A 22,494-nucleotide genomic window follows, 5' to 3' on the forward strand; every position below is an offset into this window, starting at 1 on the left:
GAAGTGGGGATGTTCGCTGATGATTGTGTAATGTTCAGCACCATTCGCGACTCCTCAGATACTGAAGCAGTCCATGTCTAAATGCAGCAAGACCTGGACAACATCCAGGCTTGGGCTGACAAGTGGCAAGTAACATGCGTGCCACACAAGTGTCATGCAATGACCATCTCCAACAAGAGAGAATCCAACCATCACCCCTTGCTGTTCCAATGGCATTACCATCACTGAATCCCGCACTATCAACATCCTGGGGGTTACCATTGACCAGAAACTGAACTGGTCTAGCCATATAAATACTGTGGCTACAAGAGCAGGTCAGAGGCTAGGAATTGTGTGATGAGTAACTCGCCTCCTGACTCCCCAAAGCCTGTCCACTATCTACAAGGCACAAGGCAGGAGTGTGATGGAATACTCCCCACTTGCCTGGATGAGTGCAGCTCCTACAACAATGAAGAAGCTTGACACCATCCAGGACAAAGCAGCCTGGTTGAATGGCACCACATCCACAAACATTCACTCCCTCCACCACCGATGCATAGTAGCAGCAGTGTGTACCATCTACAAGATGCACTGTAGGAATTCACCAAGGCTCCTTTGACAGCACCTTCCAAACCCATGACCACTACCCCCTAGAAGGACAAGGGCAGCAGTTAGATGGGAACGCCACCACCTGCAAGTTTCCCTTCAAGTCGCTTACCATCCTCGCTTGGAAATATATCGTCATTTCTTCATTGTCACGGAGTCAAAATCCTGGAACTCCCTTCCTAACAACACTGTGGGTGTACCTACACCACATGGACTGCAGTGGTTCAAGGAGGCAGCTCACCACCACCTTCTCAAGGGCAACTAGACATGGGCAATAAATGCTGGCCCAGCAAGCGAAGCCTACATCCCGTGAATGAATAACAAAAAAGGTATAATTACACAGTGATACAGCTAGACTGTCTGCATCCAAAGTCGGACCAGGAGAGGCGGCTAGAGGGGGGTTGGACTGAGTGTAAGATCAAAGCTTTAGCTCTAAAGTTTCATGTAACCATTAAAAATAAACAGAGGTGTGATAATGTTCTTCCTTGAAATTTTGAAAAAGCAATTCTCAAAGGATGTAATTTCCTGCATGTTGAATGTCTATTTTTTGAAGGTCAGGGGATCATATACATTCTTCCTTAGTATGTGTTAATGCACAGATATGCTATGAAGGGGAGTATTAGGGCTGTGCTTAGGGCTTTGGTTCTGGGTTGTTCCTTAACTCTTCCATGCAGATTTTGATCAGCTGAAAAAGATCATGAATGTGACAGGAACTCCACCGCAACCTCTGGTAGATAAAATGCAGAGCGAAGAGGTAGGTATAAGTTCTGATAAATAATCTTTCAAAATATTGGCCAGGATACTGGACAAATTCCCCTGTTCTATTTTTTAAAATAGTATCATGGGATCTTTTATGATCACCTGAGAAGGCAGACAGGGTCTGCATCTTGTCGGAAAGACAACATCTCAGACAGTGCAGGGCTCCTTGGAGTATCAGTCTAGATTTTGTGTTCTAAGTAACTGGAGTCAGATTTCAACTCAACCTACTAGCTCAAAGGTAAGGTTGCTAACTCCGAGCCACAATATACTGTAACTTGAGGATGTAATATTAGAAAAAAGTCATTCTTTTTAGATCCTTGCAGGATTTTGATAGAGAATATGTTTTCAGAAAATCCTGTGAATATTTTTTTCTCTATGACTATATGCTCTCGTAACATTCCAAAGCCATTTGCTGGTCATTCCCCATCCTCCTCTGAAAACATTGACTTCTTGCTAGGCTACATACCTGTACATACCTACATAATGACCCGTTTCCTTTTTATGAGCCAAGACAGTGAGTGACGACAGTCTATTTGACTGATGGGGCATTAGTGCTGAGCTGATGATTTCATCACCCCATTTTTGCACATGTGGTCTTCAACAGCAGTTACTGAACAGCAGTCAAGTGCAATAACCATAGCTAATTGTTCTCTCCCTAATCAAGCGAGATCAATGCTTATTGATAGATTCCTCCTGCCACCACAGCTGCGATCAGGTAACTATGCACAGATTGAACCTGGGATCTTGCTGGTGAGTATGGTTTAAGCAGTCTGAATATACTCATTAAGCCATGGAGAAGTCAAGCATTTAATAACACAATTGAGACATGAAATCTGGCAGACTCCATGGAATATTCAGTACTCTGAACTTTGGATTGCTGCATTTAACATTGTTAACTGAATGGTGACTGAGAGAGTTTGTAATTAATATCTTTGGATCTCTTCAGGCAAGAAACTATGTTTACTCCCTCACACCAAAAAGGAAGAAAGATTTCCAGCAGGTTTTTCCAACAATGAAAAAGGAAGGTATTGGAAATACTGGTAAAGCTCATTTGGGGATGTGTGAGGGGAGGGGCTGGTAAAGAGGGGTAATTACACAAGGCTAGTTCCAATTTCTCTAGAGTAAACTGACATTTCTCAAGACAGTAAATAGCTTGGAGGTGGAATGAAACAGATGGGAGAAGAAAATTCATAAAAAAACAAGTTATAAATATAGAAGAGCAAAAACTTATAGGTTAAACAGACATCTTGATATTCAGAGTACAGTATTGATTTCTTTGTTCATGGAGAGTAGGTGTGGGATGCTTTTATGCAACAACTTGCACGGGGTTTTAGATGTATATAGCATACGTCTTGAGATGAGACTAATTTACCTGTCTCCCTTTTCTCCACTAGCGGTTGATTTGTTGGAAAAGATGCTGAATCTAGATCCTGATGAGAGAATAGCTGCTGGTGATGCATTAGCACAGCCTTATCTTAGTGAATATCATGATCCAGACAATGAGCCAGTGGCGGAACCATATGATGATTCCTTTGAAAGTCTGGACCTAAAGATTGAAGAATGGAAGAGTAAATGTTACCCAGTATATCTCACTATGTAATGTGACACTTCTCATTTTTAGAAACTCAGTGTGGTGCACTTCCATGGTTAAATGATGGGTAAAGGTACCGCTCCCCACCCTTCATCTATGCAGCTTTGAAAAAGAGATGTGGAAGACCAACATGGGTTGATATATCTTCCAATACTTACAACCTCCCAATGGCAGTGATGCCCTCACTTGGCTTTACACGGTAACATTGCTATAGGGAGAAGTATAATCTATTCTGTGGGAAGGCTTAGGCATAAGCTGCTTAATACTCCATGGCATAGTGCATTGGAGCACTTCCACTGTATGCCACATTGTATATAGTTTTTTCTGCCCTTTTTGGGAAAGAATGAGTTAATCTAAGGCTCAAATGTCAATTTCACATCTGGCAAATCATCCCTGGTAATGTAGAAATTCCAGATGGAAATGGCCTGTTGATATTTATTTAGTCAACTTCAAATGGTTATACAGCAGCTGACTTTTTCTAATTTGGGGCTTGAGGGCATTATGGCTCATCTCAGATGCTGATACATAGGATTCTGCACTGAGCTACTCACTCTCCAGTATGTCTAATGCCCTGTTGCAAGTGGCGATCCAGATACTGTAGTCACCGTTGGGCTGAAAAACAATATTTAAAGATGTCTCAAATCAAATAGAGGTTTTATTTCACATTTTTTAAAATTAAGTAGGTTCTTTAATATCCATGATCTTCCAAAGGGGTTCTCTGCTCCTTTCCTACACAGTGAGATAGTGCATGTGTGAGGGGGACTGGCAAGACGTAGAGATGGATAGTCCAATTTGAACTGATTAGGGTCAGTTATTTTCTCCTGTTTATTTAAACACTTATTTCCTTTTTACATGCTTATGGCATGAAAATATAATTCAAGTTAACATATAATACCTGGCTAAAACTTCCTGCTCTTACTTGCACTGTCTGCTGAAAAGAATGGTGTGCCGCTGTCCTATCTTAAGGAGGTTGAATAGCCCACACCTCTTCTTTGCAAACTATTTCACTGGTTTGCAATACTGATTTTCAAAGTTTTAATTTTTATGTGGGCAGACATTGACATATAACTGGTGAGGACTTCCACTATACTGTTGTTCTTCAATATTTTTTTATGTGCATCAGTGGCCCTCACTGTTTATTCCCTAGGATAGGATATGCATTGCACAAGTTCGGTCTGTCAGTAAACTGACACCACTTTCCTTGAATGAGTAATTTTTCAGAGTGGTAAAGGTTGGAGCATGACTTTGTTGTGGGGAGGGAGTTGGGGATGGCGGTCTACTTAGCTGTTTGGAGCATACTCACTGCCAAAATAGTACTCGCCAAGATCACGGTCTATCTATGTTGATGGGAAATGGCCAGCTAGAAGGGTAAATTTATATTGGATCTAAGTACCTAGCAACCTTCAGGCTCAAGAGTGATGCCAATTCAATTGGGTGTGATGTACTAAGAGTAGTTTTATTGAGTTTGGGTGGCTGTAATCAGATGTGCTATACCCCTAGCATGGACAGGAGAGTTGTTAAATACAAAACAGGGACATTATGTTTAACAAAGTAGTGGGGTAAAGGAGCACACTGCTTTGGATCATACGTGTAGTGTACCAAATTTGGGAATGGCTGATCACTGTATAAAATGGAGATGCATTGTTAAATTAAGCAGTGAATGTGCATTTTACTGTACATAACCTGGGAATTATTGGTGACAGGGAAAGGGTTGGTTTGCTGCATATAATTGGGAAGGGCATCATTAGAGTTTATGGAAAGAAGCTGCGCATGTATCGGACCTGTGCTGTGCATATACAGGAACGCTGTTTGAGATCATGGGCTATGTAGTGGGAATATGAAAGCTAATGTAATTACCCACTTGTCTCTCAATGTGCAAAGATTAGGCTTTCCAAATTAGGAATTGATGGGAACTCCAGGTCTGTGCAATATAGCTACATAATGCCTTTAAAAACTGAGCCAAAATAGCCCTGATCCTCACTGTGTTTAATATGTAAAACATAATATTCCTTTACAGCCAAAGTATTGCAGGGGCGGGGGGGGGGTTAGCACACTGCTTTGGATCCTGTTTCCAAGAAAATAGCAGTCTGTTCCAATGGGTATTATTGCATATTCAAGTAATTCCAAATCTAAAGGTTGGTGTTTTTTTTTGTAGGCCTTCTTCACATGGAGATTGCAACCTTCGACCCTGACAATCCAAGACAAATGGCAACATGATGCAGTCATGATTAGTCGTACTTTTAAAATTGGAGAATGCAATTTATTCAGTATTTGTTTACTTCATTATTACAAAAACTGAAGCTCAATTCCTAATTTGTACCGAGTTGGCTGTTCTCAGCCAGGAGTGCTGCAATTAACCTCAGTACCTACAGGGTTAGAGTATTTTTGACATTGCTTATTTTTCTTGCTGCTGATTGCTGTCTACTGACCTCTGCTGGACATCAGATATGCATGCAACTGCTGCAATGTACCAGCCTATGCCACAATAACCTGTTGATACTCACTGTCACACATTAAGTTAACAGAAGATGCCCAAACCCATGGAATCTTCCCCCTACCATCATTCAAGAACTTAATGGAGGAAAATTAGTTTGAAAAAATGACCATTCCTGTAAGCTGTTTCAGAGCATCTTTCCCTTTGTTAATTGGTCTCTATGCTAATAGGGAATCTATGGTGGTAGCCATATGTAATGGTACATTGATTTAATACTGAATGAATTTCCACAATCACTAATCTGTTAAGAGTGACAATCATGTTGATTATATCGAGTATATAAGTTGTTGATATCTGCCAGAGGCTAACTTGACAAAACAAAAGAATCTCCATTATATCATAGTTCGTGTTGATGGAAATGGTGCCCAAGATTACACCAGTGCAATTGTGGCAGATGTCAGCAATTAGTGATCAGGAATCCTGTCTAATTTTCCACTAAGCACTGAAGAGATAGGGTGTGGGACCATGACCAGCACTCAGACACCATCCAGATCTCAGGTTAAACTTAGTCTGTATGGTTCAGTTATTTCCCCAATAACTCATTATGATGCCCTGGGGGACTGTTCAGAGATAGTTTATAAATTTCTCTTGTAAAACTAATCAACAGATATCACCATTGATCTTTTGATGGATTCCAGCCTTTATCCTCTATCTATGAATGTTCTTGGCCTCACCTATCTTCCTTTCCCTTAAATAGAACTCCCCTCCTAGTGTTAAAGAAGTTCCATTCCTCTTGTGTGTGAGATACTTATCCCCTCAACAACTCTTAACTGCCTATAAAGCTCATGGTGCACTGATGTAATCTTAGGCATCATTTCCATCAACACAAACTATGATATAATGGAGATTCTTTTGTTTTGTCAAGTTAGCCTCTGGCAGATATCTAGAGCTTATATACTCGATATAAATCAACATGATTTGTCACTCTTAACAGATTAGTGATTGTGGAAATTCATTCAGTATTGAATCAACGTATCATTACCTATGGCTACCACCATATTTTCTCTATTAGCATACAGACCAATTAACAAAGGGAAAGATGCTCTGAAACAGCTTACAGGAATGGTCATTTTTTTCAAACTAATTTTCCTCCATTAAGTTCTTGAATAAAGGTAGGGGGAAAGATTCCATGGCTTTGGGCACCCTCTGTTAACTTAATGTGTGACAGTATCAATATATTAAAAACTTATACTTATATGGTGCCTTTAACATAATAAAACATCCCAAGGCACTTCACAGCAGCATTATAAAACAAAATAATGATACTTAGCCACATAAAGACATTGGGCAGAATTGAATGCCCTCACCCATGGCAGGTTTGGTGGCTGGCAGGGGCATTTAATCAGACAGGCCAATAGTAGGTGATTACCCTTCTGCTTTACCACCTCTAAAGGCTCAGGCTCATGGATAGCTTTCCTGCCTTGCCAATTGAGGCACTTAAAGTGGGCAAGAGTACGCTCAGCGGGGGGAGGAAGGAGGAGTTCCTCATTCAAAGGCACTCAGTGCCTGTTCAAGGGACCCAGCAGGAGAGTCAACCCCATGCCCTTGCTGCCAACCCCCACCTCCCATCCCCCACCCCTACCTTCTATCACTAAGCTGTGCCTGGGTCCATGGTGATCCTAGGCTGCAGGTGGATGCATTACCAGCAGCAGCCACTGCCTTTCTAGTGGTGTTGCCAACCAATGAAGAGCTGCCATACTCAAATTGGCTGGCAGCTCTTAGCAGCGGGAGTTCGACCCCAGAGGGACCTTGATCCTCGGAAAAGCCCACCGCTGCACAGTTAAGTGGCTGACCTGGACTTAATGTGACAGGCCTTCCCTAAAAGCAGGCAATGCAGGGTTATCGCCAGCTTTGTAGCCGGCAGGCGAGACCCCGATCGTCTCCATTAAATACCGATCATTGGGTCAGGTGACCAAAGACTTGGTCAAAGAAGGAAGGTTTTAAGGAATGTCTTAAAGGAGGAAAGCAAGGTAGAGGGAAGAGGTGTAGAGAGGGAATTTCAAACCTCAGGTCCTAGACAATGGAAGATGTGGTTACCAATGGCAGAATGATTAAAAGTCAGAATTAGATGAGTGCGGATATCTTGGAGGGTTGTGAAGCTGAAGGAGATTACAGAGATAGGGAGGGGCAAGGCCACGCGGCAGAATTTGAAAACAAGGCTGAGAATTTTTAAAAGTCAAGACTAGAATCAATGTTGGTCGGCGAGTACAGGGATAGATTGGTTAATGGGACTTAGCATGATTAAGGAAGCAGGCGGCAGAGTTTTGGTAATCCCAATTTTACAGAAGGTAGGATGGGGGAAGACGGCCAGAAATGCAGTGGAATAGTCAAGTCCGGAGGTAACAAAGGCACGAATGAGGGCTTCACCAGCAGATGAGCTGAGATGGGGAGAAATCGGGTGATGTTACCGAGGAGGAAATTGGCAGTTTTAGTGATGACATAAATATGTGGGCAGAAGCTCATCTCGGGAACAAATATGGCACCAATGTTGTTAACGGATTGATTTAGCCTCAGACTGTTGCCAGGGAGAGGGATAGAGTTGGTAGCTAGGGAAGGGAGTCTGGAGTAAGGACCAAGAATAATGGCTTCAGTCTCATCTCTGGGGAAATTAGTTTTGCATCTCTTGTGCTCCTTTGAAAGAAAGAAAACATTGCAGATGATCTCTTTCACCCCTAGCCTCCATGACAACCACATATCTTTTATTTGATACTATGGTGAGTGCACCTCTCAACATCTCCCTTTTGTTTGTTCTAAGCTCAAATAAACTGTTGCTCATTGCAAAATGGATGAGGAAGAACACCACTCACTTCTACCCCAACATTTTATTTTCCAGGGTGTTAAAACGTGAAACTTCTTAAATCTCTCAATCTTGTCCTCTGACCTTTGATTTCTAAAATTGAAGCTGGTATCAGCTAATCATTACTTTCTAACATTTCTTTTTTAAAAAAAGGCTTTTTCAACTTGGCAGTCAGCTGTAGCCCTTCAATAAAAAATGTTTTCCTGTGTGGCACAAAGAAAAGGTGCAAATCAAGATATGAATAATTATCATTGTTTGGTCATCATTCAAATCTGCAAAATGCCTAATATCCCCATCACATGTATGCTGGGTTAGTTACCAACTAGGATACAATGTAGGATATCAATAAGTACCTCCTCATAAGCATACAGTGTATTTATCTGCAAGGTCCTCATACCACATTCTACAACAGAAATACACAATAGTCACAGTATTTAGTTTATTGCTGTGGCTGACATTATGTAGCTAATTGGGGATCAGTCTGTACTGTACAGGGCTGCTTTAAGCCTGCTGCATTTGTTCAGTCCTTGGGTCAGAGAACTGACTTCACCATAATTGATAGGGAGATTTGCAACAGAGATTTCTGATTTGAACAGGAGTTGGAGCTGTTTTTATCCCAGGCAAGACATATTTTAAAGCTCCGTGAAAACAATAAACCATTTTACACTTTAAAAAGATCTCCCGTCTCACCTTGAGCACATGATGTTCCCAAAAGGTGTTTCAGTGTATTGTACAGTATCAGGGTATGTATGGTGTAAACAGTACAAAACTCTTTTGTTGCCAAGTGACCAAAAGGGCAGCATCCACTTTACAATTCAGTAAATGCTGATAATAGTAGAGCTCCCAGCTATTTATATCTAACAGGAACCATTACTCCATCTAGTCACGAAATGCCAGCCATCCTGCATAAGGGTCAGGAATGATGGACAACTGCTTTTTTCCTGCTTGTTATTTTCACATATTCTTGTGAGCTTCTCAACCCCAACACACATCACTACCCTTGAAATATTCCTTTTAAAATCCAACATGCTGTCATTTCACATAAAACAGATTCTATAAACAATATCCAACTGGAAATACCTAATTGATTTATAATTAATAAAAGTAAGTTAAAACCTGCCTGCAGCAGAAACTTAAGTTACTGAAAGTAAAAAGTGGAGTCTAGACTTAAAATAATTCAGAGCCAAAATATTTTGATATGCTCAATTACCCATGTATAGATTAACTTTTTCATTGTCCACCAAATGACTAGTTATCATGGAATCTGACCTGAAAGCATAGTTTAATCCGGCACAGCAGCAAGTGTTGGCCCCCCTGATAAAGGGAAAGGGGAAAAAAATGTCACAAATAATTGAGCTGAAGACTTTCCTCAAAGTCTTTTGGGGTAAAATGCAGCCAGTACACTGAACTATGGACATGAATGATACAGGTCTGTGCTGTGAAACAGCAGTTGGTATGTTATACAATTTGCCTCAGTACAACTAAGTGAAGGGGAAGGTAAGGAAATGGGTAGGGTAGATAGAAAAGAAAAAAAAAGCATTAAGGTTCTCTCTCCAGATCACTGCTTAATAAGTCCATGGTCAAATATTCCACCAAGACTATCTTACTTTCTTTAAAAACTCACACATAGGGACACATGGAAGGCTACTGGGACCCATGACAGCCTACTCCAGCATGTGTCAATACCTTCAAGAGAAAATGTCCTATTCCCTGACAAACAGTATGGAAAATGTAAATTCTGAACACTGCCACAAATTAAATTATGACAGTTGTGTAACAGGATAGAGAATCAAGCTGGTTAATGTTAGGAAGTGCCTTTTCACACAGAATGATCAATGGGGTAGTGCAGCGATCATTAAGGAGTTATGTGCTGTTATGAGAGAGCTATGGGTTCATTCTGAATGGAGAAGCTAGGCCTTCTTCAGTTGCACTTATTGCTGTACACTGGGAATATAGAGAACTACATGGACCGGTGAGCACTGGCAATGGATGAAGCAATCATAGGTCAATTATAACACAGGAACTGCATAAGGTTTTTCATTGGTGCCATTACAAAATTGCTTTGTTACAATTCCATCTTCATTTTAGGATTACTTTTTTAAAAAAAAATCACAACCCTTCATTTGGACATCAATTACAAAACTTTCATTTTAAACCTTTCAATTCAAGTTACCATTTTTAAAATGTAGCACAACGACAGTAGTGTTTACGGATCTATTGTCTTTTGATGCAAACAGTTCCCTTACATTAAAAGATTCTTTTGATCTGAATGTGTGGTCTTGGTATCTGAGCAGCAAGGGAGTTTAATCACATCATTTAATTCCAAAGTGAACTCCTTGGGGGATATTTAATTATTACTTTGAATCAATAAAAATACCTATTCATAAAATTATTTGCAACAAATTAACTCAACACATTCACATGTTGAAACTATAATCAATATCAAGGGCACCATGGCTAAACACAACACATAGGCACAGTTCCATACCTGGACCGTATTGCAGATAGGAGCAAAACAGTCTTGGCTTTTCTTATCTCCACCTATCACTGGCCCTCTATCCAGCTCTACTTGTCCCAACCGCACCCCCCCACTCTCAAACCAGCCTATATTTCACCTCTCTTCTATTTTTCCTTAGTTCTGTTGAAGAGTCATACGGACTCGAAACATTAACTGTATTCCTCTCCACAGATGCTGTCAGACCTGCTCCAGGTATTTTTATTTTTGTTTTGGCTTTTCTTTCCCCTCCCTGATCTCTGTTTTAACCTGGAAGGACAACACCAGTGGTTCAGAATCAAACTTAACAAGAGTTCAGTAATGTCAACCATGCTTGCACTACAAATCAGAATGATAGGCAGCATCTGTTTAATATTGGAGGTGTCAGGAAAGTCAGCATAGAATTTCTGCTTGTTCAATAGCTCTTGCTGCTGCGATCAACACCAAAATGATTTCAATTGGGTGGAAGTGGACAGAATATTACGTTGGAGGTTCAAAGCTCAGTGCTGACGACCAACACACCAAACACAGCTCAGGCACTTCCACAAAGGGGTGAAGATCTTATGACTGGTTACAAGCAGACAACATGGACACAAGCTGAAAGCAAGCCATCTGTCTGTCCTAATGGGCATGTTTACTAAAAGAAGAGTGGGGTGAAAATAACAAGGATCCTTTTTTGAAGAGAGAAAGCAGCATTTTTTGTGAATGAAAGCACTATGACAACCCATGTTTTTTGCAAGGGAACTACAATCTGTTACTGAAGCATCTTGTTTTCTTTATGTTGATAGTCTGGCGTTTCACTGATACTGAATCAATTTATGGTATAACTAGCAAAATTTAAGAATACAACAAACCGTGGCCTGGCACACATTGTTCCATCTCAATGAAGGATATGGTGCACCATCCCATGACAGCAGTGCAGACTAGTTCAGCAGCATACTGCACACACATGTTTCCATCTCAATGAAGGATATGGTGCACCATCCCATGACAGCAGTACAGACTAGTTCAGCAGCATACTGCACACACATGTTTCCATCTCAATGAAGGATATGGTGCACCATCCCATGACTGCAGTGCAGGCTAGTTCAGCAGCGTACTGCACACACATGCTATCTGCTGAAACAAATTGGGATGCCATTTAAACAAAAATTAAATAGGTAGAGATCTTGGCTAGAGGCCTATTCAAAGGAGTTTAAAAGAAAAAAAATCAGATGAGAGTCAATTTGGATAATTCACACACATTCCCCCATGCACAGATTGGCACAAGAGGATCCAGGAGGAGATACCAGAAATATAGTGCAACCAAGGGGCTAATAAAAATGTGCAACTTAAGGTAATTAATATCAGCAGAGAAAAAGGACTTTGGCAGCAAGAACAGCAGAATATTTTTGAAAGGCGTGAAACTTCTAAATGTTGATGTTCAGAGAAACTCGGATGTACTCGTACAAGGAACAAAGTTAGCATGCAGGTTCAGCAAGCACTTAGGAAGGAAAATGGCATGTTGGCTTTTATTCCAAGGGGTTTTGAGTACAGGAATATTGAAGGCTTGCTATAACCGTACAGCACTTTGGCAAGACGATACCATAGCGGAATACCGTGCGCATTTTTGGGGGGCTGGGGGTGGCAGGGGTCTAACACTTAGAATTGAGATGAGGCGAAACTTCTTTACTCAAAAAGTTGTGGATCTTTAGAATTCTCTACCCCAGAAGGTCAGAAGATTGTGAATGCTCCACTGTCGAGCATATTTATTTATGTCCAAGATAGACAGGGTTTTTGGTCTCTCAGGGAGTCAAGGATATGGGGAAATGGCAGAAAAGTGAAGCTGAGCCAGAAGGTCAACTATGATCATATTGAATAGAGAAAAAGGCTCAAGGAGCTGCATGGTCTATTCCTGCTCCTATTTCTTATGTTCTTATCTTTCATCCTTTAGGTGCAAGGCACAAGGCAAAAATGGTTTTAAAATTCACAACTCCCTAGCAAATTACCAATACAAGATTTTGATGTGGTTGAATTCTGAACAGGAATGAGACAGTGATTAAATTGTCCTTTACTCCCTTGTGCCAGGTGGTGTTACATTATCAGCCCATTTAACGCTTTCTGTGCCACAGAATTAGACAAGAGAATCAAGCTATGATGCTTTTATAAAAGTGTGAGGTGAATTTCCCTCGACACAAGATAAATTTGATAGAAGGATGAAACATTCTAAAGGAAATTACTGCTAATTTCATTAAATTGGAAATGATGCCAAGATATAGCAGCGCCTGAGAACTTACATGAATGCTGCATGAAAGCATTGATTCATGGATGTCAGTTGTGCTGAAGGACCTTTAAGGGTATTTGTATTGTGGTGATCCTGGTGAGTTTGAGCAAGGTTTAGGAATGAGGATTAACGCATTCTACAAGCTCTCATCATTTTATCCTTGGGTTTGGAGCTTCTTATTCCAGTGCTTAGATTGTTAACAACATTGAATGATCTGCAAAACATCAGTGATTGCATTTCTAAGGTAATCCTTAGAGGTGAAGCACTTTAGGGTGTCCTAAGGGCATGAGATGCTATTTAAATGCAGGTTCTTTCCTTTGTGAGTGAGAAGAACAAGATCAATACAACATCTCACAGACTTGAAGAAATATACTTCAATTGCCAAGACTAATTGTCCCAATTACTGGAAAATACTGCAAACAGCACAAAATCTACATGTAGTGTAGCTTCTTTCAATTTCCTTTGAAAAGCACATACAACACAGGCAGTGTGAGGGCAAATGCAGCATATGTCAGCACTGTGTTATAAACAGAATTTGCCCTGATATGAGATTCCAGCCTCTTCTCAGTCTCCGCTAATCCATCGATCATATTCTCTGTTGCAAGAATCTGCCAATCCTGCTTCAATCCTGAAGAAACTGTTTGTGATGGTCTAACCTGTGTGACATGTTTTACTGTCCTAATGTCAGAAGCCACTTTCCCAAGTACTTGTTCCAGACCATTTAACTTTTGTTCCAGCCCTTCTAATGCTGCACCAGTCTGTTTTGAGGAGTTTGCTTGTTTCTTCAAAGCATCCAGGACAGGATCTGGTTTGAAACCAGATTCTGCTTTTTTAGGTTTAGCAGTGACCTCCTTACCTGCTTGTTGCACTGCAGGGTCCACATGCACTAGTTCCTTCAGGTTTGTTACAAGTGTATTGAGTTCCTTGTTTTGCATTTGGTGTATGGAGGCCTGCTCTTTAAGGGCTTCCTGCAAGTTAATTGGCCCTTTCTGTGCCTCAAGAAGTAATGTCTTCAGCTCCTGCAGTCGAACTCTGTTGATGTAGGTTGACCCCAGGACCCCGATCATAGCTCCTAATACAGATCCCATCACAGACCAGTTTTTTGTTCTTTCTGCTCTGGTCCTCTCTTTCTCGTGGCTCTCTCTCACTGCTGCCGAAAAGAGAGCAAAAGTCTCACGCTCCAGCTCCTCTGCATTTTCGTATGCTGTTCGGTGTCGTCTTTCCTCCTGATTTTAGGATAGAGAAAGAAAATTGCACGGAAGCTTAATTTTATTCCCTCCTTTTCCAGTTAAGAGATGAAGACAAATGGCATTAAGTCAGGAGATGCAATAAGTGATGCAGATGAAAGAAGTTGGGCCTAGATGATTCAAAACATCAAGTGAATTCCAGAGATGCGGGGCTTGTCTTATGAGGAGAGATTGAGCAGTTTAGGCCTATACTCACTAGAGTTTAGAAGGATTAGAGGAGATCTAATTGAGGTATATAAGATGCTAAAGGGGATAGATAAAGTAGACATGGAGCAGATGTTTCCCCTTGTGGGGCATTCTAGAACAAGGGGCCATAGTTTTAGGCTAAGGGGCGGTAGATTTAAATCAGAGATGAGGAGGAATTACTTTTCTCAAAGGGTCTTGAATCAGTGGAATTCACTACCTCAGAGTGCAGTGGATGCTCGGACGCTGAATAAATTTGAGGAGGAGATAGAAAAGATTTTTAATTAGTAACGGGTTGAAAGGTTATGGGCAGAGGGCGGGAAATTGGAGTTGGGGCTGAAATGAGATCAGCCATGATCGAATTCAATGGCAGGGCAGGCTCAAGGGGCTGAATTGCCTACTCCTGCTCCTAGTTCTTATGAAAGCTCCTTGAGGAGCAGAACCTGAATTCTATCATGTATAACCATCGTTTAAATTTAGTTTTTTAAACATACTGGATGAAAGCTTCATATTATTTTTATTTACATACAGTCTGCATCTTATAAGAAGCATACAATTGAAAAATGACAACATATAATAAATCTGTTTTCTCACCTGCAACAGTTTATGTTCCTGGGTGGCCAGTTCTAGATAGTGACTGTCCTCCCGTGAGACTCTGTCTAATCTGTCTCGAACCTCCTTCAATTTCACCTGCTGACTTACAAGGGTTTCCTGGCTTTGTCGAACAACACCTCGAGCCACCATGAATGCTTTCTCTGCCTGATAGGAACAGCACATCTGTCAGCCACTCATGTCGGTATGGTCAGCCTTCCTGCTCTACAACTTTGGTTTATCTTGCATAATTCCAGTGTCTTGTAGAGACTAAAACATGTATCTGATGTACTAGGACTGGAATAAGTTAACATTTATATTTTACCTTTAATGTAGCAAAACATTTCATAGAAATATTAACAAACAAAATTTGATACTGAGCCACAGGTGGCCAAACGCTTGGTAAAATATAATGGTGAGATAGTATTTATTAATGCTCCACTAAAGAAATGTCAGGAAGGTATAATTTTCATTATGTTATTGGAATTTATTGTAAAGTAGAGTAGTAGTGGTGTGTGTGTGTGTGTGTTAATTGAATTAAAGGCAGCTGATCTGAAGGATTTGATGTATCAGAAGATAAGCTTGGTTTGAAATGTTACATAGGTAAACATGGATGAAGTTTTAGAATGTGGTGTGTAAAGGGAATATTTGCATTTGTAAATAAACCAGACTAGCTTGAATTCAAAAGAGGGGGTGACATGTTACACCTAGCCAGGAGAAGTTAAGAAACAGTGTGTTTATTTTTCCCAAAGATTACTGGTAAAATTGATACAATGATAGATTTTTATTATTAGAGAGGTAAAGTCCAAAGACATAGTAAAACAATGGGAATTTGCATTCAAAGGGGAAAATACATATAAAGGAGAGTAGGTTCTGTGTAAGGGCAGGAATTCTAAGATCTAAAACAAGTGTGAAAAGACTCCAGCATCTAAGCCTCAAGCTGCTGTCTACAAGGAATTGAAGCTAAGAAAAACTCACTTTAAATTCGACTGTTCAGGGTATTGTGTGTTACTTTGCCTGGGTCTTTTAAAATCTATGTGTCTTACTGTTACCTTAACAGGTAACAGGTATAACTGGGGGTTAGATTAATTAGTGAATTTAGAAGTTATCATAGTAGTAATTTATAAATCTATGCGTGTGCTTAAAATAATTTATTCTATTAATAAAAGGTTTAATTTAATTTTGTAAGAAATCTATAAGACTTGGTGCCTCCTTTTCATTGAATTAATCTTGAAATAAATATAAATTGTAAATAGTTGTGGCAACTGCTTCAAGTTTCCCTCTGGGATTTGGGCAGCTTTGCATTTACCATCCACCTGCAGTTAACGCATGTGCAAGTTTCAAAAAGACGACTTGGTACTTGAAGACTGGCTTTCAGTTGGTTTTGGCATCAAGCAGTGACCAAAGCATGCTCCTGACTTCTATTATCAAGTCTTGTTTTAGAAGCTGACATACCAGAATTCAAGGATGAAAAATATTAACTCAATGTTTCAGTTCCAACTAATAGATATACCTGAAACGTTAATTTAATGTTTCTTTCCAGATGCTGTCTGATCTGCTGAGCATTTCCACCATTTTCAATTCCAATTTCAGATTTCCAGCATCTGCAGTTTTTTGAAACACATTCATAATAAAATAACTCTCTGTACGGTTTTATGAAACCTTGTGTTTATCTGATGTCTGCATGCATACATATTGCAACAAGGGTCACCCAATGACAGTAGATTATGCACAGGACCTCAGGCATTTTCCCCATTAGTAAACGGTGTTAAGAGCACTTAATATGCTTCTTCCAGAGATCAGTGAACTCAGCACAGATCAGGAAAGAAACCGGAGGATCTTTTGAGTCCTTCACAGTACTAGGTAGCAATCTATTATATAGATTAACTTCTTAAAATTGATTGTGCCCCTTCCCCTTTTTCCAATAAGAGATTTACCCTCCTTATGCACTCTTCACAGTCCACTGATTTAAGACTCAGTGCTACCTACACTATACCAGTTATACAGCATCAGCCTAGAGTCATGAATGGCAAATGGAAGCAGCACAATACCTCATTGACTTTCAGCTGTGCCACTTGCACCTCTTTCAGTCCAACAAACTCCTCATATTTCTCCCACAAGGAATTGGTTGTAGTTCGAATATGCTCTACAGTCTTCTTGCTTAAATCCTTGCTTAGTTCCACCCACTTCAATTGTGCAGCATCTTTAGTCTCACTCAGACTCTTGGTAACTGTTTTGTGTGTGGGCTGCGAGCAGTAAAGTTGCACTCGGAGATTGGTGCTTCTTGCAAGTTGGAAGCAAGCAGTACGGGAGCACATCACACCGACTAGCTGCCTCTTCATAATGGGGGGGTGGGGCGGGGGGGTTCACTTCAAAAATTAAGTTTATTCAGCCAGAGCTGCAAACCACCTGTGAACACAGTGACAAACATTACTTCCAAACCTCATACAGCAAATTTCAATTGTAGCCAACAACATTTTATATAGAACCTTTAACGTAGTATAACAAAAGGAGCTTCGCAGAAACATTATCAAACAAAATCTGGTACCAAGCCACGTATGATGATAGGGCAGGAGACAAAAACCTTGGACAATGAGGAAAGCAGAAAGGAGAGAACAAGTAAGACAGAGAGGTTTGGAATTTTAGAGCTTAGGGCCTTGGCAGCTGACAGCACAAACACCACAGTGCAGTGATTAAAATTGGGGATGCTCAAGAGGCCAGACAGAATAGAGCAGTGCAGATATCTGCAGGTTGTAAGGCTGAAGGAGATTACAGAGATAGCTGAAGGAGATTCACAGACAGTGAATCACAGAATCACAGTGCAGAAGAGGCCCTTCAGCCCATGGAGTCTGCGCCGACACCAAGATTACAGAGATGGGGAGAGGAGAGGTCATGGAGGGATTTGTAAACAAGGATGAGAATTTAAAAACAGAAGTGCTGCTGAAGCAGAATCCAATATTGATCAGTGAGCACAGGCACTGGAGCTTTGGATGACCTTGAGTTTATGGAGGGTGAAATGTGGAAGGACAGCTGGAAGACTGTTGGAATAGTCAAGTCTAGAAAGATGTAGACAAAGGTTTCAGCAGCAGAAGAGCTGAGCAATGTTACAGAGATAGAAATAGGTGATTTTAGTGATGGCGCAGATATGTGGCTGGAAGCTCATCTCAGGGTCAATCAACGTTGCAAACAGTCCTTCGCTAACTGGAACTGAAAGGCAGCAGCTCTCCCAGTTATTTTGCATCTTACATGTACCATTTTTTTCTAATTCATCCATTCAAGGCATCATTTAAAGAACAGTACCTGCAATGGAGTCATTCTAAAAGTGTGATTAACTATGTAAATCATTCACTCATTTGGTTCAAAACATTTAATCTACTTTAACAATTCACAGTAAAAAAAAACAACAATCACTCTTGCTCACAAACCTCACGTCCAGACAAGATATAATGCAAATCCTGTTCTGATGTTGTCCAATATCTCTGTTACACCAGCAACACAATGTTAAAATGAGATGGTCTTTCACTTTCTCCAGCCTTGTGCTTTTGCCCCCATGACAGTAATTCCTGCTTTCCCAGATTCACCTCTCACTTCTCTCAATGTGACAAGAGCTATCTTTGTTACTTTTCTCGATGTCAATGGCAATGACAGCACAGATCCATGAATCTGGTGAGGTTTTGTGATGAGCCTCTCCCAATACCAGCATATATTACTGAGTGCCTCTTCCCTTCACCTCTGGCTCAGTGACCTTTCCCCCGCCCCCGCTCAAGCCCCGGTCTGACCTTTCACCCTCACTGCGATGGCTGCGCTCTAGCAACCCCGGTCAAACCGCCCGTTTCCCCAGAAACCGGGCCATCTCTCCTTTCCGCCCGGCTTCGTAGCAGAAGATTACGGTTTCCCCCACCCCTGTGCTCTGTTTGTAGGCACTGCAGCGAGCAGAAGGCGTTACGTTTTCATTTATTTACAAGAGCCCCTCCCCGTCCCCGACTCCCTCGCCAGCCGGCAACTTCTCCAATTACTTCACCGTCCACATCTACCGATTCGTCTAATTCGGAAATTCAACCACCCTTTCAAATGGAGAAAACACGGCACCGTTTCCTTTGACGTACAACTTAATATTCATACTTTTATTTCATATTAGCTGGGTCTGCTATTGAATATCTTTTTCAGAATCATTTATTTCGAATGTGCTGTTCTAAAATCAAACGCTTCATTTACTCTCATAACTGTCACCCTGGCTTATCCCCAGCAGATTCGCCTCTTTCATTCATTCTGATAATTCAGGCAGCAGGAAAATATAAATATTTGTGAGCGCTCATAATAAATTGAACACAACAAATCATCGTGATGCACGTATTTCTAGTCATAATACCCTCCTTCTACCTTGAGTGTTTTATTAGAAAAAATGAATGTGCTGCAGGCTGTGTTGAATGTGCTGTGGGTAGAATTTAGAGGCAGTTGTTGGTGGAGGAGGCGCCTTTGTTCCATCTTGTGAGTGGAACCCTGGGTTAACATTCAAACTGAGGGGGAAAGAGCCATTTGGCAACAGTGAGAGGGCAGGAGAGGCCAGGGCTGTGCCTGGGGCAGGTCTGGACTGTGTGTGTGGCTCTGTGTGAAGCCTTCTCCTCAACCCTGGCTTCCTCTGTGTGTGAGTGGGGCTGGGGGTGTCCCTGGGAGAGATGCTGTTGTTATGGAGCTCACAGCCTGGTTCCTTTACTGACTGCCTGATGGTGATGGGCCTGGCCTGGAGCAGCACACAGCAAATCCTCATCATCTAATCACACACACACCATCACCCATCTGTACTGACACCACCACAGGAGCACAACAGAAATGATCCACCCTCTTAACTTGGTAATATGCTTAAATATGTATATCTTTAAATTACTCTATTCTTAAATGCTTAATCAGTTCAACTCCTCCCTCCTCAGTTATAAATATTTATTGTAAAATAGCCCGATAGACATGCCATAATGAAAGTTTGAAGAACAACAACATTAATTTTGATGCATTTTACCATTTTATTTACAGAACTGATCTTTTGTTGACGTTGCTAAAAAGATCAAAGTGTCTGAGACTGGTTGTTGTGATTAGTAGGGAGATAATTACTGAAAATCCAGATCAGATATTCACTTTACTATTATTGTATGTTTGTGTGCTGATTTTGCCAGGCCAGATGGCTGCCATCACCATTGGCTGGCTATGTTCATGTGCTGTGCCATGGGAATTGTGGTAAACGAAGAGCAATCTCCCTGATGCATCAGTGGTGGAGTTAATGTTAATTTAGCACTGTTGTAAATGTATGACGAATAAACATGTGGAAATGGAGTCAGTTGCTGGTTGACATTGGCTTGTAAGAATGCTGTCTTTGGCTGTAGTGAATTTTGTTCTCTATTTTGTATATGTAAGGAGAATGATATTTGAAGCACTGTTGCAAATGTGGCCACTATGTTTTGCTTGCAGAATGGTGTATAAAATTAATCTTTTTGTTATTGTGTTCTGTATGTGGAATTCTGGCAGGGGTGCAAATATTGGATTTGAAACATCTGTCTGCTTATTGTGCTGTCTGTCCAACATTTGGTGATCACTGTGCTATATACACAACACTGGACTTGGAAAAAGTTTGTAGTATTGCAAAATTTTATAGGAGGTGCCCAGGCATGTCTGCTCTGTGCACAGCATTGGTTCTGACATGCCTGGGTCATCACAGTGCTGCATGGTGTTGGATATGATGTGCCTATGTGATCACCATACCTTGTGTGCAGGGTTGGTTATCACATGGAATTGCATCTGTCATTACACATTTGCTCAAGAAAACATGCGTGTAGATTTTAGAAATTCCAGTTTGCTGCATTAACAAGCAAGTTCAATTTTCAAATCTTTTATTGATTACTGGCTGAAGTCCCTGTCAGTGGGTATTAGTGGGGTTAACTTGTGTATGCTGACAAGAGAGGGATGGCTTGGAAATGCATTCCTACATCCACATGGGGGAGGGCAGAGGGTGGGCTTTCTTAAAACATGCACACGCTATTTAAAATCATTGCTCTGGGGTAGCCTATAGTGTGACTGGAGCTGTTTATAATGTTCAAGTTCAATGCCGAGTCAACCTGTCTCACACTGCTGCTAAGATGCTTCATGTTTAAAATTTTGTTTCCGTAGTAACATCTTTGGCTCAATTGGAACATAATTGAAGTTTCTGATAGCTGTTTAACTCCTGCCCTGGGCGAAAGGCCGGAAGAGCTAGCAGGAAACTCCTGGCTTGTTACTTTTTTATGCGCGTTGTTTAAGAGTATTCAGTGTAACATGTTTTGTGCAAAGTAAGATGTCAGAAGCCTAATGAAAAATATGACAGTGGATAGTGTCCTCACAGATACAGCCCTCCTTTTAAAAAAGGTGGATCACTGATTGTTGCACATGACCCCCTTTTTATGTTTGCAAAGCAAGAGCTTTAGCTACCTGTGCCATGGCCATAATTCTGTAATTGAAGTCACAAAATTGCAAGAGCAATGGTTTCTGGCTTGGTGTATTTCAGCCAACACATGTAAATCATTGTTCCAAAAGTCTTAATTTTTAAAGACCGATTACTTGCTACGTTGTTCTTATAAATCTGTGAATAGCCTGTTCCAAAGTCTAGCCCATTGCCCTCCCGGCCAGCCTCCTGCCTTTGACCCTTGTAAGCTTGAGCTTGTTCAATACTCTACGAACCGTCTTCTAACTCGCAACATCCTGTTCACCCATCACCCCATTGACCCGCACTGGTTCCCAGTTCAGCAGTATCTTGATTCTTAAAAGTCTTGTCCTTGTTTTCAAATCCATCCATGGCCTCACTGTTCCAGCTCAATAACCTTCAGTAACCTCCTCCGGCCCAATAATCCTTCGAGATCTTTGTAATTCCCCAATCAGGGCTATTGCACATACCCAATTTTATTCGCTTCACCATTGGTGGTCATGCCTTCGGCTGCCTGGGCTTAAGCTTTGGAATTCCCTCTTTAAACCTCTCTGGCTCACTCTCCTTCTTCAAGAGACTCCTTAAAACCCATCTCTTTGATTAAGCTTTAGGTCATCTGTCCTGATATTTCTTTATGTGGCCTGGTGTCAAATTTTATTTAATAACACTCCTGCGAAGTGTCTTGGGATGTTTTACAACGTTAAAGGCACCATATATATGCAAGTTGTTTTTGCGCTGACACAGTTAGATGTCCAGGCTGTCATTCCATGCTTGACCACATGTAATGGACAATATTTTAAATAATATTTTGATTTATTTTCTTTCTATATTCAGTCCCACTCTTTCCTTTCTTCTATTTCTCCTTTCCTTCAGTATTTTTCAATCCCTGAATAGATGCTGATCATTCCTCAGCCCTACTGTGTAGATGAAAATAGCCTATTGAATGGTTTCATCCATGCTGGCTGGGTTCCATGTATGAACTGTGATCACTTAGACTGTGTGAAAGAAGGCTAAGAATAATAAAAGTGCATAAAAATTTCCACAT

At 40.9% G+C, this 22,494-nt stretch overlaps 3 protein-coding genes across 6 annotated transcripts in view; 2 read left to right on the forward strand and 1 right to left on the reverse strand.

Annotated features, from left to right (window-relative positions):
- The window catches only part of LOC144681571 (mitogen-activated protein kinase 14B), a 33,395-nt gene extending 28,080 nt beyond the window's left edge, over window positions 1-5,315 (forward strand). For all 3 annotated transcript variants that reach the window (XM_078543269.1, XM_078543270.1, XM_078543271.1), the window contains 4 exons: window positions 1,260-1,339; window positions 2,291-2,369; window positions 2,739-2,912; window positions 5,091-5,315. In XM_078543269.1, the coding sequence (XP_078399395.1) occupies window positions 1,260-1,339; window positions 2,291-2,369; window positions 2,739-2,912; window positions 5,091-5,152 (395 nt within the window). In that variant the 3' untranslated portion in view covers window positions 5,153-5,315. The remainder of the gene's footprint in view (window positions 1-1,259; window positions 1,340-2,290; window positions 2,370-2,738; window positions 2,913-5,090) is intronic.
- A 5,757-nt stretch (window positions 5,316-11,072) lies between these two features.
- Window positions 11,073-18,749, reverse strand: ccdc51 (coiled-coil domain containing 51). The gene is made up of 4 exons (XM_078543276.1): window positions 18,430-18,749; window positions 17,056-17,413; window positions 15,008-15,172; window positions 11,073-14,209 (listed from the first exon to the last, which is right to left on the reverse strand). Exons 2-4 carry the CDS (start codon window positions 17,344-17,346, stop codon window positions 13,436-13,438), a joined length of 1,230 nt encoding a protein of 409 aa, XP_078399402.1. The 5' UTR covers window positions 17,347-17,413; window positions 18,430-18,749; the 3' UTR covers window positions 11,073-13,435.
- A 705-nt stretch (window positions 18,750-19,454) lies between these two features.
- The window catches only part of LOC144681576 (peregrin-like), a 39,734-nt gene continuing 36,694 nt past the window's right edge, over window positions 19,455-22,494 (forward strand). For both annotated transcript variants that reach the window (XM_078543283.1, XM_078543284.1), the window contains exon 1: window positions 19,455-19,855. The gene's annotated coding sequence lies outside the window, so the exon portion shown is untranslated. The remainder of the gene's footprint in view (window positions 19,856-22,494) is intronic.

The sequence above is a fragment of the Cetorhinus maximus genome, chromosome 6 (assembly GCF_964194155.1).
Source record: "Cetorhinus maximus chromosome 6, sCetMax3.hap1.1, whole genome shotgun sequence".
Classification (NCBI taxonomy): domain Eukaryota; kingdom Metazoa; phylum Chordata; class Chondrichthyes; order Lamniformes; family Cetorhinidae; genus Cetorhinus; species Cetorhinus maximus.